The 17,839-nt window shown below is 42.1% G+C and overlaps 1 protein-coding gene across 6 annotated transcripts in view; it reads right to left on the bottom strand.

Annotated features, from left to right (window-relative positions):
* Positions 1 to 3,908: 3,908 nt before the first annotated feature.
* Positions 3,909 to 17,839, bottom strand: part of HIVEP2 (HIVEP zinc finger 2) — a 152,677-nt gene continuing 138,746 nt past the window's right edge. For all 6 annotated transcript variants that reach the window (XM_064509067.1, XM_064509070.1, XM_064509066.1 and 3 more), the window contains 4 exons: positions 16,385 to 16,560; positions 13,671 to 13,772; positions 12,199 to 13,109; positions 3,909 to 5,582 (listed from right to left, as the gene is read on the bottom strand). In XM_064509067.1, the coding sequence (XP_064365137.1) occupies positions 4,764 to 5,582; positions 12,199 to 13,109; positions 13,671 to 13,772; positions 16,385 to 16,560 (2,008 nt within the window). In that variant the 3' untranslated portion in view covers positions 3,909 to 4,763. The remainder of the gene's footprint in view (positions 5,583 to 12,198; positions 13,110 to 13,670; positions 13,773 to 16,384; positions 16,561 to 17,839) is intronic.

Genomic DNA, 17,839 nt, shown 5'->3' on the forward strand with positions numbered 1-17,839 from the left:
TTAAGGGCATTCTTTGAGAGTATTGATTGGGATTTTCAGAAGAGGCTAAATGACTTAAAATGATAAATCCCACTGACTTGTTCCACTGTGCAATTGAATGAATCAATGGGGCATGTTCTCCCTGAGCTATTTAGGGTAAAAACCTATAAAGGCTTCAGGAATTGCAGCATCTAACTTTTGGGGGCTTGATCCTCACTGCAAACTCCCAAACTATAAGTCTGTCAGCCAGCCTCCCTCCATTGGCCATGGGGAGACTCAGTCTCCTCAGAAAGGAGCTGAATACAAAGCAAGAAGCATGTTTAAAATCTTGTCCTCCCAGCTAGCCAGAAGGCTGCAGGCAGGGAATTGCATGAGCCCAGTCTCTGTCTTCCAAAGCTGCTGTCACACCAATCTACTGACTGGCCTTCCTGATGATGATCTCCCTGCTGAGCAGGGCAAATCGCTATACAAACTTCTCCAAACAGCTGGTCTTCTGGCAGAGAGCAGGCTACAGTCTTGCTGGGAAGAAACTTCTTGCTTCACAAGAGCAGAACTTCAACAGCAATGAAAAGACTGCTCTGACTGTGAGATGAGTAGGACACTCTCCTGGGAGGTTGGAGCTGTGGGTCTAGCAAGGGAGAGGTTTCAATCAGATTTCCTTTTAATAGCCAGGGAGGAGGTAATCTAGGAGTTGGTGACAGCACTATCCATAAGTACAATTCAGCACAGAGCCCTGTTTCATGGTATGTTAGATATTTTCAAATACCTACTCAGTTGGGCAGGCACTCAGAGGGTTTAGGCCAAGAAATGTGTAGTTTCTGGCTCCCAGATTATTTTGAGAGGGGAACAAACATGAAGTAATTCTGAGGAGAGAAGTTCAGTGCTTGCACAAAAGCAGAACTCAAGGAAACAGCACTAAATGAGCACGCGCCTTGTAAGTTTAGGTGTCCCTAGGGTTAAATAGGGGCTGACTGCAGCATTCATGCATTCAGATTTTTGTATTTAAGGAGCTTGACTCCATCTTGGTCCTGCCTTCTATGTCCGTTACCGGTGCTAACTCTAACTCACTGTTGGCAACGTGTACTACAAAGGGAAAGTCCACATAAAGGTATTTAATGTGATGTGTAGTTGCTACCCTTAGTCAGAATCCAAAGTTTCACAGCAGGATTGTGCAGGCAGTTACATGAGACCAATATGCTCTCTGTTTTGCTGACGCAAATAAACCCCGAAGTGGCTCTTGTGACAGTATTCTGTGAGGATGGAATAGAGAGAGCTTGTCAGAGCATCTGTATTTCCCTTGTGCTTTACAGAAAAGACACACAGATCTTTATCGAAAAATTATAACATCCTTGAACAATATAATGGTAATTATATTCCTGACTTAGAAAGTCTATAGGATATTGCATATGAAAATCCTCATTAGGTTCTGAAGTTTTCCAGAGTGCCCCATTAAATCTCTTATTTTCATTCCTTTTAAAAACACTGAACTTTTACAGATGGAATCTCAGCATTTGCTCTTCCTGGTTCATCCCCCCCTCCCCCCCCCCCCCCCCCCCCCCACTAAATACAGAGGCTAGAATGTGACAAAACTTGTTAGCTGCTAGGAACAAGAAGAGGATGGCGTATGAAATAGGCAGCCAATCACTGCCACCTGCAGCAGTACCAACCATGCCTGTGAGCTTGGCCTTGGCGAAGAAAGAGCCAAATTGTCACAGCGCTTCTGAAATTCCCGTCGGACCTACACACACCCACTGTACTAAGAACTTTTGAGGAACTCCCACCCCACCATGCTTGGAAAGCCTATCAATGCAAACAGTGCAGCCAGTTGTGCTTGGACACAAAAATCTCCTGCTGGGAACTGCGCAGTTGTGCTACTGCAGTACTGAGCCCAAGCCTGCAAGCCCTAGGCAAGGTGTGTTAGCTCAGCGCAGCAGTACACAAACGCAACCACGGCCCTTCCTTACCACGGACGGCTTCGAGCTGGCCTGCCCAGACAGCAGGCAGAGTTCTCGTATGAGTATCTGCACCCGCTCCCAGTAGCTGTTCCCACTATGTCAGGTCTGAAAACTGCTCATGCTTGTGAAAATTTTGTCTGAAGTGGTTGCCTTCCTCCTCCACACTCTCTTTTAAAGCATGAAAAGGCACCCATAATCAATGCCTAGGATGTGTATGAGAGTGTGTTTTTTTTCAAAGCACTGTATAAATATTAACTCATTATAAAAAAAATTAAAAGTACCTGAAACCTCTTTCGGGTTGCTCCACTGTAACCCAAAAATATCACACATAATTTCAGTGATACTTGCTCAATGATTCTAAAAAAAAATTGCCCCAAGGCTGAAAAGGTGGATGGTAAATTGCAGCTGCAAATTAATTAAAATAAGCAAACAAGCCAGCGGTAACTCCCACAGTAAGGGGGCTACTTATAAAGGGAATGTTAACAGAACATTTACCATTGGGGATTTGCCTGGTTCCATTTTAATAAAATATCTGTGATTACCTGATTAGCTGATCACTGTGCAGAACATTGTGTTCTTAATACAGCCATGCAACTAAGGAGGAAAAGTGAGAGGTTTTTATCAGATAAGGCTTATTTATTTCAAATATATAACTGACTCCTCCTTTTTATGGATGCATGATCCAACAAGCCACTCGCCTCCAACTACATATACTGCTTCTCTTTTCTGCAGTCTGAGATGAGCCAGTCTTCTGGCATGCACTGTCTTGGCAAGTTTACCATAATGATCTGAAATAAAGGTAAGAACACTGCAGTGGATATGAGAAACTAATCTTTAATGGGTATAAGTGGTCACAGTTCACCATGGTATTCTGCTAGTCATATGCCGCAGTGCATTAGGACAACATACCAGCTGCGGTTCTGCCCCCACTTAGCATTATTGGAGAAATAAACTGGTTCATTTTGATAATATCTGATGAGGCCAAAATATGATCCACATTTTTAGCTGCTGCTCACATTGGTAAGGCCCCTCCCAATGCACTAAAGCAGCACTTGTGAATAAAAGGTTCCAGTAATATATTGGGATGCCAATAAACTTGGAAAACTCAAAGAACACATGAAAACTAGACACCTGATGCATGTAACTGTATATTTATTTCTTTTTAAAGAACACTCCTTAAATGTATTGTAAGTTAATATACAAACTTGGTTTCACAGAATTATAATCCACTAAATAGCACAAAATATAATCCAGATTGTTGGTTTCTTTCATCTGCGTGTGCGTGTGGGTGTGTGTGCATGGATGTGTGTGCGCGAGCACACGCGTGTGTGCATGCTGGCTGTGGTAGTGATAACCCACCATGCACGTTCAAATACAAGCCTGGGCTCCTCCTGACTGTCCTCTCATGGATCAAACCTAACACGGCTAGATGCCCTGTCCTGGAAGACTGCTACTCCTGCTCCTCAGGATCGGCCACAGCTGTGATGCCGCCCAGCCACAAGGGTCACACTCCTCACCCCGCGGGGCAGGCAGCCTCCCTGAAGCTGGCACGGGCACCACAGTGGAGAGTGACCGGCTGGTGGTGGTCAAGCGCAAGGCAACATCTTTCTTTCCCTCCAACCCCTTCCTCGTGCTCCCGGGTACCTCTGCATGATCGCTAAGTGCTACAGCGGCGGTGGCTCCCAGGGCACTGCACGGCGCCACGCATCCAGCCCGACATCCAGCCGCTCAGCCAGTCCGGGGCAGCCGCGCAGCTTCACCGCTTGGTTTCTAAAGACATCAGTATGGGTTGACTTGGGGCCTGCCTGCTTCCACTGCAGTCAATGGCACACCTTAGCTCAGCTCCTGCGCAGCGGCACAAACCTCTCGTGTCCAAATGAGTTACACAGAATGGTACCAGTGATGCACTTGCACGTATTTACATGGGGTGGAATGTTTTCCCATAGTTTTTAAAGGAGTATATAGATCAACGTGTTCACATAAGACCAAATACTTTTAATATATTTATAACTGTTTTATAAAGCTTTGAAAAAACTCACAATAGCACATTGTTTTACTTTAATGCTTTACGGTACTATCAGTTTAAAATCACAATCAGCACTTAAGTTATAGTCAATCCAGCAAACAAGAGACAAAAAAAAATTACAAGAGTTAAGAACTGACTGATACATCCTTTATCTTTTTTTTTAAACTAATGCATAAGTGCAGAATAAGATAAGATACTCTAGTTTAAATATCTTGTTTTACAATATACATTTTGTTCTAATTACGCAACAGTAAATCCCATGCTTCACATAGAAAAGCAATCCACAACATTAAGAAAAAAATTTACAATTTATGAAACAAAGTAAATAAATATTAGTATTACAGAATCAGAGCTGTACATAAAAGCTGTTCAGTTTTAATCATATAAAAATATGTTTTAGTGCAACCTCACATATATTGATGCTGTTTTGCTTTACATCATTTAGATCCAAGTGTCCAAAAAAGGAAAGAAATTACATTTATTACAAAGCAGATACACAAATTCTAAAATATGTACAAATTACTGCTAAAAAAATGCTTATAAGAATATAAGCAAAGTAAAGAAAAGGCACAAACATCTGTACAATTTAAAAGTACCAGACCCCATAAGAATTTCAAATTTCGTTTTGGTCAGGCTCATGATGACTTGTTATTTTATCTAATTCTTTTGATATAACAAAAGTATATATAATAGCAAACTACTGTAACTTAGAACAGGCATGCTGTAAAGTTGAATACTTCTTCTATCTCTAGAAAAAAAAAAGTGGGGTAAATGTATGGGTAAAAGTCTCCATGCATCTCAGATCAATGTGGCTTGCTCTTCTCAAATGACGGATCATTTCTTTCCTGTGTGCTTGATGGGGATTCATTCCTGCTGTGAAAGCCCAACTGTCTGACATCCACAAAGCTCTTGCTGCAAAAGGTGGAATGGGCTAACGCAGTCTGTGATGTACCAAAACTGTCCTGTTCACCACCATGCAAGTCAGGATGGGTGGCTGAGGTGCAGGTCTGGCCTGGCTCAGATCCACTAAAGTGTTTAATGCTAAAATGTGCACTTTCTAAGGGTTTCTGGTGAGGCTCAGAAGGCCTCTGTGGCTGCTCCGCCCCATGCAGAACGGCTTCTTCTGTGGCGATTCGCAGAGAGGCTATGGCTTTTGTACAAGTCTGTATGTTCTCCTCCTGCTCCCTCTCTGTGGCTATTACACTGTCCTCTGAAGTGCTTTGTTTCAGCAATAGTAATGGAGAGGAGGAGATGCTGGATGGAACAGCGGGGTGCAAGCTGTGCGGAGAGGTACGTTTCTCGTGGTGCTTAGAAATACTATATGATTCTTTTGTCAGGGTTTCTGCAGTTCCTTTTTGCTTCTCCTCAGAGCCCTCCCTCTGCAGGGCCAAAGTGGACGGAGGATGTAAACCTGAAAGGGCCACAGGTAATGAATGGACCATTTGGATACCTCCGATAGGCATCATGGGGATGGGTGCTCGGATTTGCTGCTGGGAGTGTAGTGGAAGATGACTGAAGACGTAATCGTTCACACCTTCAGGGAAGAGGCTAGACCCATGATGGTCCATAGCTCCTTTTTCTCCATACATGTTGAAGTAAGGCCCCTGAGACAACCCCCTTCTCTGTAACCAGAAAAACAAAAGAAATATCAGCAGTGCTACTAGTAAAATTCTTGTGAAGAGTCCAAACCACCTATCTGCTTTCAAGCTACGTGTGTAAAACAAACTTCTATTCACACAGCACCTTTCACCCAGACAGATCCCAAAGCATTTGGAAAACTCCACTAATTGCTTCTCCAAACAACATAGGAGGTTTTGCTTAGCTCAGCCCTACAGGGCTGATGCCTCTGAGGTGAAATGCAGCAGCTATTTAAGAGTGTTCAGCAATACAATGCAGCAATTTAGGTCAGGAAGTGAAGAGTATTCTATTTCAACTGAAACAGCAGAGAGAATTTTTGGTAAATAGAGTTTCATTCCCCAGGAGAAATTTGGCCAGGACATCCGTCTTACCCTCTATTTTGGCAAATTGTGCAAACTGTGCTGGTATTGGCAGTCTGCACTGGGCATCAAGTCTTTGCTGCCGAGAAATACACATCTTAATGCTCCCTTTTTGCCACCAGTGGTTGGCAGTATGAGAAAAATCTGTACGTATTTTCTGCCTGTTGAAAGATCCCACCATGATGCCCCACAGAAGGCACTTCCTCCCCCTTTCCTCCACCATGAGCTTTACCCATCCACCTCCTTGACAAAAGGAGACTAACATTTTCATGCAAGTTCAAATGTCTCTGTGCAAAGAAGGCTCTTTTATAGTCATTAAAACAATGAAGCACCACTACAGAGCACCACTCTGGCCTATCTGTAGTGTAAACAACAAATAGTAACAAAAACACAGGGATTAACTGTGAGTGACAGTGATGATTCTGTACTACGGACATGCACTTACTCATAAAGGGATTGGGAAAAATGAGAGATTTTATAACAGCTAACATGAAACAATGTCAGAATATTGACTTTTTCAGTGTCCTCCCATTAGTTCCTGCCTTGGAAGAATGAATAGCTCCATCTCTGCTCTGTAATAAATATGCCTTTGGGTTTCTCCTTTTTTCATTCTTAATTTTTAAAATCATTTTCCATCTGATGATGAAGAATCTTTTATTGCTAACCAGAGAATTAATGATGACAGAAGTGCAGGATGACAGTTTCATAATGGTATGTGGGATTTGGCCACACAACTCTTAGGGACTCCCATCGGAAAGCAAATGAACAAAAATGCTCATCTCTGCTCTGAAAATTGACCAAACACCTATCAATTGCTGAAAAGCTGTATTGCTACCCACAGTCTTGGTGCAGCAGCCTGAGGACTGTGCTGCTAAATGCCAATGCATTAAAGCGGCAGCATTTCACTGCTGGGAAGTCCTTGCTCTGAAGGCATTAACTAACCTCTTGATCCCGTACTGGGGAATTGGTTTAGGGGGCAATTAAAGACTCAGTTTCTGTGATGCCCAGGGGCTGAACCTCACAGTGTTCAGACGCTTTGTCCTGTTCAATATAAATCAATGTTAAGACAGGAAGGGTGACACATAATCATCAGACTCAAAGTGATCAGATGTTATAAAAGATGTTACATTCAGAGAATAGCCAGTGCTGGGATTTTTTCTATACAGAAGGTGAGACACTTAAGTTTCATAAAAGAGAAACCATCATAATAAAGCACAGCGACAGCCCACTATCTTGCTGAATGAGTAAAAGCTTATGGAATAAACTGAAGTTGCCAAATCACAAGGCATGGTTCACCTACCCTGTCAGTCCTTGCTGTTGCTAACCTCACCTCTGCACAGTTGCATGCTCCTTTTTTTTTTTTTTTCCGTCTTTGGTCTGTCAACCTGTTTCTCAGTTCTACTGTCCTATTTAGTTTCCTAGGCCATGATGCATCTTATGTGCATGTATGTGCTACTATTGCATCCAGTGTGAACTTGGGCTCAGGAAAAAGAGCAAAGGCAACCCAAAAAAGGAGGAAAACTTAGAAGAATGAAGTAAGTCACACACAAATCTCTACTTGAGAAAGATGCTGGCTTCATGTTGTACCCTGCCACAGTTTCAAAAGGGGATAGGGCAACAGTCTGTCCCTGTTGGACAGAGGTGGCTAACATGATAGAAACTGCTACATACTTGAAGATCATCAGTATTATCAAATATATCTCATAAGCCCAATTTTTGCATACACAGCGAAAGTGTGCACTTGTCCACAGGATCCCTTCCAAGTTTAGCTGAACACATATTGGATTATCTTTCTGTAGCTCTGGCAGATAAGTTTTGAAAGGGCCAACATAGTTATAGGTGTTAATAACTGTTCATACCTTTTACCCTGGTTTTACTTCCTTTACAAATATCTAACATTTTCATCCCTGTAAACAGACACACACATATACAGGGGAAGATACTGAGTATTAGAGGATATCTCTTCTTTTAATGTACATCCTAAAAATCCAAAGTGTTTATTCTGTTTGACAATATGAGTATTAGATCCCAACACTGACCACAATGCAGTATCTTCTTGCTGTACAGCCAGAATGGATTGCTATCTGTGCAATTTAGCAATACTTCCCTCCAATTCCAGATGACATGCAATTTTCCAAACAACAATACTCTATAGGAGATCTTCACTAAATTCCATGACCTGTTCATAAAGATAGACTTCCACACCATACCCCTGTACACAGCTATATCCAACTTCACACAACTCCTAGATGCCTGAGAGACAAAATACAGTTTGCCTGCTATCTAGTACATTAGCAAAAAGAGGCTACAGGGGATTAAGAGGAAGCTCAAATTTCAAAGTAAAACATCCATCATAGTACTTCCTCCCAGCAGCTCCAGGTCCCCTCAGATCACAGCTTGCAACAAGATGGCAAGCAAGAAACAATCTGTCTTTTTGATTGCCACATCTCAATGTACTTGGGGCTTTTTCAAGTTAAAAAACAGAAAATGTTGAACTCCATTGGGAAATTCAATGACAGAGCACATTACAGATGTGCTTGATAGCAAAAATGTTGCATGATAAAGTGAACACAAATCCACGCGGACTTCATTTTCATAGTCATCTCAATCTGCAGTCCTATTGGGAATGCACTATAGCAGACCACATACACTAGTGGACCTATTTACAGTTTTCATGGACATTAGAAGTTGCATGCTGACCCTCTGTTCAGAAATGCATTTCATTCAAGATGATAAAACATTCAGTATTTGGGGAGGTATTTTGTATCAGTATGTCAAAGGACCTTAGGTTCTATTGACTTTCAAGTGGATTTAGAGGTGCCTAATTCAGTCCTTCAGAATATATAGAGATGCTTTGGACTTCAAAATGAATGAGAGGTACAACAAAACAGAATCACAAGCAGGTTCCAGGTAAATTCTACATCGATAAAGTGAACTGCTAGTCCTTCCTCTTTCCTATTCCCTACGGAATTATTCCCTTGCTTCAGTAACTGCTTGTGAAAACTCTGGCAGAGAGCCTGTGTCACAGTCAGTGAGGGGGAGACCCAAACAAACAAACAAAAAAAAAAACCCGAAACCTTACTTCCCCCTAAAAATTAGAAGAGTTGCCAGGGACAAATATGTACTGCCCAGAGCAACATATATTCACTGTGTACTTGTAGCTAGTCATGGGAAGTGAAGAAGAGGCAAAAGTGCTGTCCACATTAGGAAGCAATGGGGTGCACTAGGAGTGGAGCAGGAATAGAGGGAAACAGTCGATCTGATGTTCACAATATGTGTTGTGGGGTGGGAGGGGAAGGTTACTTCGGGCTAACCCAGTAGCCTCTTCTCATTGACTTTAATGCCCACTCAGTTTAAATGTACCTAGTGCACTCCTGAAGCATGTTTTCTGGTTTAATTTCATCTGAAAGCAATCCAGGTCCCCAAGGCTGCTGCAACGTGAATTTGACAGTAAAGACATTCACTTGCAAAGCACATTCCTCATCCAAACTAAAATGCTAATGTAGATGCACCCAAGCAGAACAAAAACAGCTTTCCCATCTCTCCTCCCTTCTTCTCTCAGGACTGGTACAAAATGTCAGGGGAGAGGAATCAAAGCCCTTTGATAATGGCACTAGCTCCTCAGAAAGGAAAGAAACCCCTGGCACCCGCAGAAGAGAAGATCCTGAATGTATTTATAGAGTAATAGGGATGCGTCTTTACATTTAAAGAAAGCAAGCCATTTAACTTGCCAAAGCCAAAAGCGCACCAGCATCAGTCAGAGCCTTGGGCTATTTTGGAGAGAGAATCCTGTAGCAAGAGTGTATCTTGTTATTAACAGCCAAAGGAAAAAACTTTTTTTTCTTTGTCTTCATATGACCTACCAAAATAGTTATTTTTCCCATGCTCTTTTCCACTTCCTAAAGAAACAATTTCAATTGCTCCCTACACGGTGCTTGCAACGCCAGAGCACTTCACAAGCTGTTTGCACAGGACCACCAAACGGCATGAACATTCAAAGTCAAGGAACACAAAGGGGAACCCGATCAACACTGGCCAAAAAGACTAGAGCAAATATATCAATTTCAGTGGAGAAAAAAGAGGACTGGCCTCTTCTTTGGGTACTTCCAGGCACCAGAAGCACAAAAGACTCTTCCTCCAAGGACTGGGAACCCAATGCAGCTCTGAAACAGGAAGTAGGATTGTAAACTGGCATCTGCATCACTGATGCAGCTGCTAATTATCTTGTGATTTGCTGGATTCACTTTTCTGAAAGTGAAAACCAGCCTTCATTCCTTTTCCCCTTCTAACGATTTTCATTTATAGTAAGCTCAGGTGTTATCTGCCATCCCACACGCTGAGTGTAATAACTTGTGTTTCATTGAAACTTAACTTCTGTTTGGCTAAAGTATGTTCTCCAGAAAAGCATGAAGAGGTGCAGGATCTATCTTTCCCTCCCTGTGGTAGTTCATTGTGATGGGCAATCATCCTCACACCTTATTCCCTCATTTAGATTTGCCTGGGTGCTCCTTCTGGAGATGCTTGTGTTCAAGTGCCAGTGACTGACCAGCCATAATCATGTCTACACTTCTATCTAAAAACACTCAAGGTGCCACTGAGTTAGTGATGCCCTTCATAGGACAAATTATCTTTTACATTGGGTTTTTCACTGCATGAGGCTTGATCCTACCTCTAAAATAAACTAAGTGTTACAAGCCCATCTGGCAAGGTGAAGAGCACTTTCCAAAAGAAGGAACTAAGGGTGCTAAAAGAGTCCTTATAATGTGCTAAATGCCTTGCTGGAAGGCGTGCATAACACACAAGACAAATCTTACAGCAAGAACTGTCAGAGTGCCAAGGGTGACTCTTACATACCCTTCTGCCAGTAGCATCACTTATTCAAAATCTCTATTACAGGAGGCCAGGGGAAGTGTCTCACTTGGGATATTAGGGACTTGGGTTCTCTCTACAACGTCAGCTGTAATGTCTCATAAAATTGATACAAAGATATCGTGACTGCTAAACTAGTGGCTATTTTTCCTTTCCTTGTGCTTCCTTACTTTGTCAGTACAACAAGTGGCTGAATTTTTATCCTCTCTGCTATATAGTGATCACGTCATTTCCAGGAGCTCTCTGGTAACGTGCACTCCCAGGCCTCCCTTCCCCAGCCCAGTAGCTCTCAAGATGCTACTTTTATGAGCTCAGGGTTCAATTCTCCTCCTCCACAGAGAAGAACTATAACTATATGAAGAGCAAAAAAAGACTGGGGATGGAAAAGAGGGGAGAACAGCCCTCTCAGGAGGAAGAAAGGGAGGTAGGAGCCCTGTCAGAGTACTCTGACTGAGAAGAAGCCTGTTATAGCTTGCCCAGATTGAATCAACACATGAGACAGCAGCAGCAGCATTGAATATAGCTAGAAGAAGCATACAAAATAAATAAATAAATGCATTAATTGTGAGGCAATTCCTTAACTCTAAAGACTAAATTTATTTGAGGAGAGAGTGCTTTGTGAATGTTAGGGCTTGTGGAAAATGCCAAGTTGGCAGTTTCTGGAAGCTTATTTACAGAAAGGGAACAGCACAGACAGCAGCTGTGCAAGTTTTGCACATTTCCATTTCCACTCACATGGTTATGTCCCTGCCGAAACAGCCAGTTGTGATGGTGCTTTCTGTGGGGCAGACAGCTGTCTACTCCCATCACATGATAACATCCTTTAAGCTCCAGTTGCAGATCCTGATCTAGATAGGCACCCTGCTTTCCGAAGGGGTAATGTTTATTTTAGTGTTTTTATTCCATTAACCAGTACTTCAGTGCTGCACTCTGTACTGCAGTATCAGGGCCTTATGCCCTGCTCTGGGCTCAATCCCATCTGACAGTCCGTGAGGTAAAAGGTTTTACAGTGCAGTAACAAGCCCACATGCCACGTAAGCTTCCTGGGTCATTTTAAAATAAAGACGGGGCAGTTAATGTAGGCCAGCCTAATTTCATTGAAGTTAATGGAGATACTCTGATTTTCACCAAGTGAAGATTTGACCCTCAGGCTTACTACATTACATCTAACTGAATCAAAGTCCTGACCTGCTCTGCATCTATTCTAAATTTCTTGTATTCTTTCCAAGAAGTCCTGCTGAGGTTCAAAGCTTATGCTTTCTTCTACAAAGCTAGTTTTTTCTACAAAGTTGGTTTTTTTTTAATACTATGTGCAGGTTAGATAAGAGCAATGGTTTTGATAACAGGAGTGAAAATATTCTTTCATACTTACTGAATGCCCCAATGGAATAGATTCTGACTGTAAATATTGACCCATGGACAATGCTGGATTATGGTATAAGCCCCTCCTGGGAGACGCTGCTCTAACTGAGGCCATATATCTCCTCTCTCGCCTAGGAGACAGATCTCTTCTAACAGATGCATCTTTCCCCGGTGACATTGGTCTCCTTGGTGATAGGTGACGTCTGGGTGAAACGTCCCGTCTCGGTGATAACTCTCTCCTCAGCACAGCCTCCTTCCGTGGGGAAAGGTGTCGCATGGGTGAAATATCTCTTCGGGGTGACAGATGCCTTCTGGGTGACAAATCTCCTTTTGGCATTAAATACCTCTTTGGTGAATTATCTCTATATGGTGAAGAATCATAGCTGGGTGATGACTGTCGACTGGAAGGTGAGAGGTCCCTAGGAGACGAACTGGGGTCTAATGAAAGCATGTAATCCTCATCCATGCCACTAGGTATGTCTAACCTGTCTTTATCGGGCTCTGAATCAGTACTCTTACTCTGGAAAAACCTCTGATATTCTGTCATCTGTGAGTCTTCACATGAGTCGCTTGGTGTTACAAGCTGAGTAACCTGAATGCTGGGTAAGGTGACCAAGTAACTGATCAGGGAGGAGTGTCCCATGGAGAGGGAGCCCTCAGAGGAAGTTCCCTGTGACGCCCCAGCCGAGTTCACCGACAGTGAGGAGAACCGAGGGGGCTGCGGGCTGGTGCTTCTTGATCTTGTTTTTGGTGTTGAGTCTCCCTGAGTATCATCAAAATCTTCCTCATCTTCATCATCGTCGTCATTATCATCACCATCCTCACCATCTGACTCCTCTGCATCAGAAAACTGATGCTCTGCTGATATGCCTGCCAAGTTGTTACTCTTCTCTGCCTCCTGGTGCATGTCTTCCATGTTTTCTGAAATAACCACAGCAAGGCAAAAGGGTGAGCAAACACACTTTTTAGGCCTGCTGCTACATCTGTTCCCTACCCAGAACATCTGTTGCTATCACTGGATGCTCTTCATGGCAAATGGCTACATAAAGCCATTCTTAACAGTCTCAAACTGTAATTTTTCATAACAATATTCTCAAACTCTATACTAAAATTCATTCCTGTGGAAAAGGAAGTATACAATGCAAATTCACCCTACCCCACTATGCCCTTTCAACTTCTCTGAGATGTCAACTCTCACATTTAAATAGAAAAGATTTGGAACTTTGCATGAAACAGATGACAAATAACAGGTCACATTTTTATTTCTAGCTCCTCCTGATGTATCATAATAAAAATATAACTCAGACAAATGGATCTGATCTATTTTTTATACCTTCTGTTTGTTAAAAAGATCCTTCTTAATTAAAAAATGCCCTAAATATTCCTTATATATTATCCCATGCCAGACACAGTGCTAAAGTGCAATGAGTCATTTGCCTACTTCAGAGGCCATTCCAACTAAATTAAATCATTCTGACATACCTGCTTCTTCAGTTTCAGCATCATCTACAGATGTCATTGATACTCCAAGCTCCAGGCATTTTTTCATGTGTGCTTTAGACTTCATATGTTTTGTCAGATTTCCTATGGATCAGAGGTGAACCTCATTAACTGACAACAGCAAAGAGCACTCTCCAAGTCAGTTTTTGGTTTATCTTAACTCTCTTATCCTGCAGACGTGGTTTTTAGTTAAAAAAAAAAAAACAGACAGGACTGACTCATCGAGCCCATTGCCCTCAGAGCCTGTTTTAATGAGAGTGGGATTTCATATCTTCAAAAAAATGTCCAAATAAACTTAAACTCAGGGCCGAAGAGTTATATAGGCATCTCTCTAATTTTCCAGATGACATTTAGGTGCCCCAGCAAGCTCAAAAACTTGCAGTTGAATGTTATCTATCCCTGGGCTCAGTGTTCATCTGTGATACGTACAAACAGTCTGGTCATTGAAGCAACTCCAACGCACACCAACCATTCAGGGCTCCCAGCCCTACTTTCACACTGCCACTCTTAAGCCAAGTAGTTGCCCATCTACTTCACACATAGGCTCCAAACCTTCGGTGTGTTTGAAGCATTTTGAAGCAAATGTAACCCATAAAGACGACATTTAGGGGAGATTCCTCTATGTGGGTTTACTCTCTAGCTGTAATCTCTGAACTGAGAGTAGCTGTATTTACATCATTCACCTGGGATGTGGGAAACCCAGGTTCAGCACCCTGCTTTGGAGTATAGATCTGAGCCAGACACAGCAGGGATTTGAAATCAGATCTCCATCCCTGAGGGAACAATTTAACACTAGACTATTGACTTTCTGGAGCGTTACTTATGGTCTGTTTTTTCACAGATAAGAAAACAGGGTTGAGACTAACCCCAAAGGACATTTCATGGCAAAGAATCTTCAGCACAAAGAGCACAAGCCAGAGAAACAAGAGTATCACTCTAATCCATTAGCCACTTAAGTCACATCTGCAGTATCCAGTGAGGAAAGCATAGTGTGGGCAAAACCAACCTACTAGCTCAAGCACAATGCTGTGTGAATGTACCTATGCTGCTTTTGGGACCCAAATCAGTGTCTCCAGATGGTATATGTGTCACATGCAATCTGGGTGCAGGAACACTGTACCACTCTGTTAGGCAGTGGAGTTGTGCTTAGAAGTCCTCAAGGCTTCTTTCCTCCTAGCTAGTTCAAAGGCCTCCCTTCTCAGTCTCAGAAGAGTTCCTTACTAGGTGTGCCTGTGTCTTTTTCTGTGCACTGCATGAGAAGTCTAACTCAGCCACTGATGTCTCTGGATGGCTAAATGCTCAAGGTGAATAATGAAACCCAAGTACCTTTGAAGATCTGGCCCCTGCTGTCCTCAGCAAAATAGCAACAATAGTTATGAGGCTGACAACTGCTCATGAACAGGAGCACATCAGTTAAACAGTTCTTGGTACTTTGAAGGCTAACTTAGTTCCTTCCTATTCATCCCCCTCTTGTGCAACAGCACACCACCTCCTCCCTGTTTCTTCTTCTCTGCCAGAAGTGCCAGCCTCAGCTAGCTATTTCACATTTATTTCCATGCCATCTCCTCTGCGTGGAATGTCCTCTCTGAACACAGCTGCAAAACCACAATCTTCCTTCAAGTCTCTCCTCAAGACCCATTTCTCCTGCAATGTCAAATGTAAACAGTGATCTGAGAACTGCTCACTAGACGGCCCTTTGGGATTACAAGCAGCTCCTTGTTTTTGTCTCTACACCCCTGTGAAGGTTCTCATCTTAAATTAGGTTGATGGGTCTACTACCATCCATCAGTTATTCCCATCCTTTGGAGAGGAAGAAGTGCTGGAGTCATGGAAACTATTACAATCCTCAATCGTCAAAACAGCCATGAAGCTGCACTGAGATCTCAGGAGAAATTTCCTCCAGCTTCCCCTCTCCCCCTTCAAGTAGATTCATGGCACTGGGACCAGAATCCACTTCTCTTGTCTGTCAAAGGCAAGCTAAGAAATGGAGAGGATAAGGCTCATTTGGGTTATACTACAAAAAAGTGCTACCAAAGAAAAGGATTTCTTTTTCTTTTAAGGAGATAGTTGCAAGGCAAATCCTAATTCCAAAGAATGTCATTAACTGTGGCCTCAGGGTGACAAATGGAAGCTTTTTTCAGTGCTGATAAATACATGTGAACACAAGCTATCAGATCTCTATTCATAATTAATGCCACAGTGGATGGAGTGGCCCATCTGGGAGACATGCATTATTTATAAACTTGAAACTGACCCACTGTAAAGCCCATGAAGGCATGTTTTCCTCCGCAGCTGATGCTCTGCTTCTACATTATGTCGTAACAAGTGTACTCTCCCTGTAGCATTTGAATATTGCTGCAATTAAAGTTTGCACCATGTAATAATTTTGGCAGAAAGTATTATTTTTAAGGGTGATTCTTATGCTACTACATTTTCTCTGCAGACAGATGGACCAGCCAAGAGCCTATAGCTCTTAATGAAGCTTTCCAAGCAGACTCAGAGTCTCACATAATCTCTAGATCAATTAATTTTAAGAAAAAAATCTCTCTCGTGGAGTCTTGCATCCATAAAAACAATGATTTTGTTTTGAGGAAAATATTTTCCTCGGTGATTGAAAAGAATGATTGGGTCCTAGATGGCAAAATAGCTCTAGATTTGTTTGGGAAGGTCAAGAGTTCACAAAAAAGGTCAAGTACCTTTAGTTTTGAAGGCAAAGTTGCACAACTTGCATACATAAGGCCGGACATCGGTATGAGTGCGGATATGTTTTTTGAGCATGCTTGGCTTTTTGCAACGAATTCCACATTCTTCACAAATGTACTTTCCTCGGCCACGGCCTCTGACATAGACATAATCCTCATTTGATTTATACCTGTTGGAAGAGAGCAAGCATTTAAATCATATGGCCAGTAAGTGATATATATGCATAAACAAGATCTCTAGACATCTGCTCATGATCCCAATTCTGTATGTATCTCATCGCAAAACTTCCACAGAAGTCTATGGAAATGGCCGAATTTTCAGACTTGAGTTCACAAAGTATTTGCCTTCCAGTGAATGCAGTAGTTTGAATGTGTTTGCATAGGTTAGTTATTTTTTAACATTAGACAAAGGGCTGCAATACGGGTATAATCTGTCAAGAAACAGATTAGCTACCGCTCATATATACAAGCACAACTCCAAATACAACTCTGCAGGTTGGATTAATTTCATCTAATTGCAGTCTTGTACAACACAGACATCTACCATCGTTGAAAACAGAGGCTGTTTTGTGGCATGATTCATTTAACCTATTTTAGCATATTTATCCCTTGGGATCAGATAAATCATACCCTGGAAATGCCCATTTCTCCCCAATAAGCATAAAGGGAATGCAGATGACTAGCAAGGATGCACACATTGACACTACAGATGCCTCAAGTTCCCAAAGATGGATCCATCCCCAAGGAATTGTGTTGCGTTCACTCAGGTACACACTGTTCTAGAAATTAAATGGGAAACTTCCAACCTGTATACTTGGCAGAACATTGTTAAAGGATTTTTTTTTATTACAAGCATAAGTGTTCCATGCTATTTTTGCTGATTCCGTTGTCTGTAGTTAGATAATAAATAAGACCCACAAATCTATGTAAAGCTGCACATTTCCTTAATTATCATGATAAAGAGTTAATACTAAAACCTAAAAGACAGTAGGGGTCCAGAAGATCTGCTCCGACTGTTCTGAGGTTTGAAGAGTATGGGGCATTCCAGAGAAGGATGGATTTCAAACTAACTCACAGGAAGTAAAACTGAGAAAGAGGGAGAACTGGGAAATAATACTTTGCCTGCCCTCTTTCTTGCACTGCCCTCTCCCACAGGGGCACATATTACTTTTAGTGACCCTGAGGATGCACAGCCCACAGAGTATCATTAGTGCTGACGGTCATCACCTTAAATAAATACAGGACTGTCTGAAAGATTCTGTTAATGCAATGATAACTCTACAAGAAGCAAGTGGCAATTTTTGGGTTACCAAGATGAAATATTTTTCAAATCTTTCTTTTTTAGATGAACACTTCTTCCCTATGTTCAGTGATATCCCTGGCAATTTAAATACTGAAGCTAATATCTTGCAAATATCTAAAATACTGTCTCCTTCTCATGTCCATCTC

This window comes from Dromaius novaehollandiae, chromosome 3, assembly GCF_036370855.1.
Source record: "Dromaius novaehollandiae isolate bDroNov1 chromosome 3, bDroNov1.hap1, whole genome shotgun sequence".
NCBI classification, from domain to species: domain Eukaryota; kingdom Metazoa; phylum Chordata; class Aves; order Casuariiformes; family Dromaiidae; genus Dromaius; species Dromaius novaehollandiae.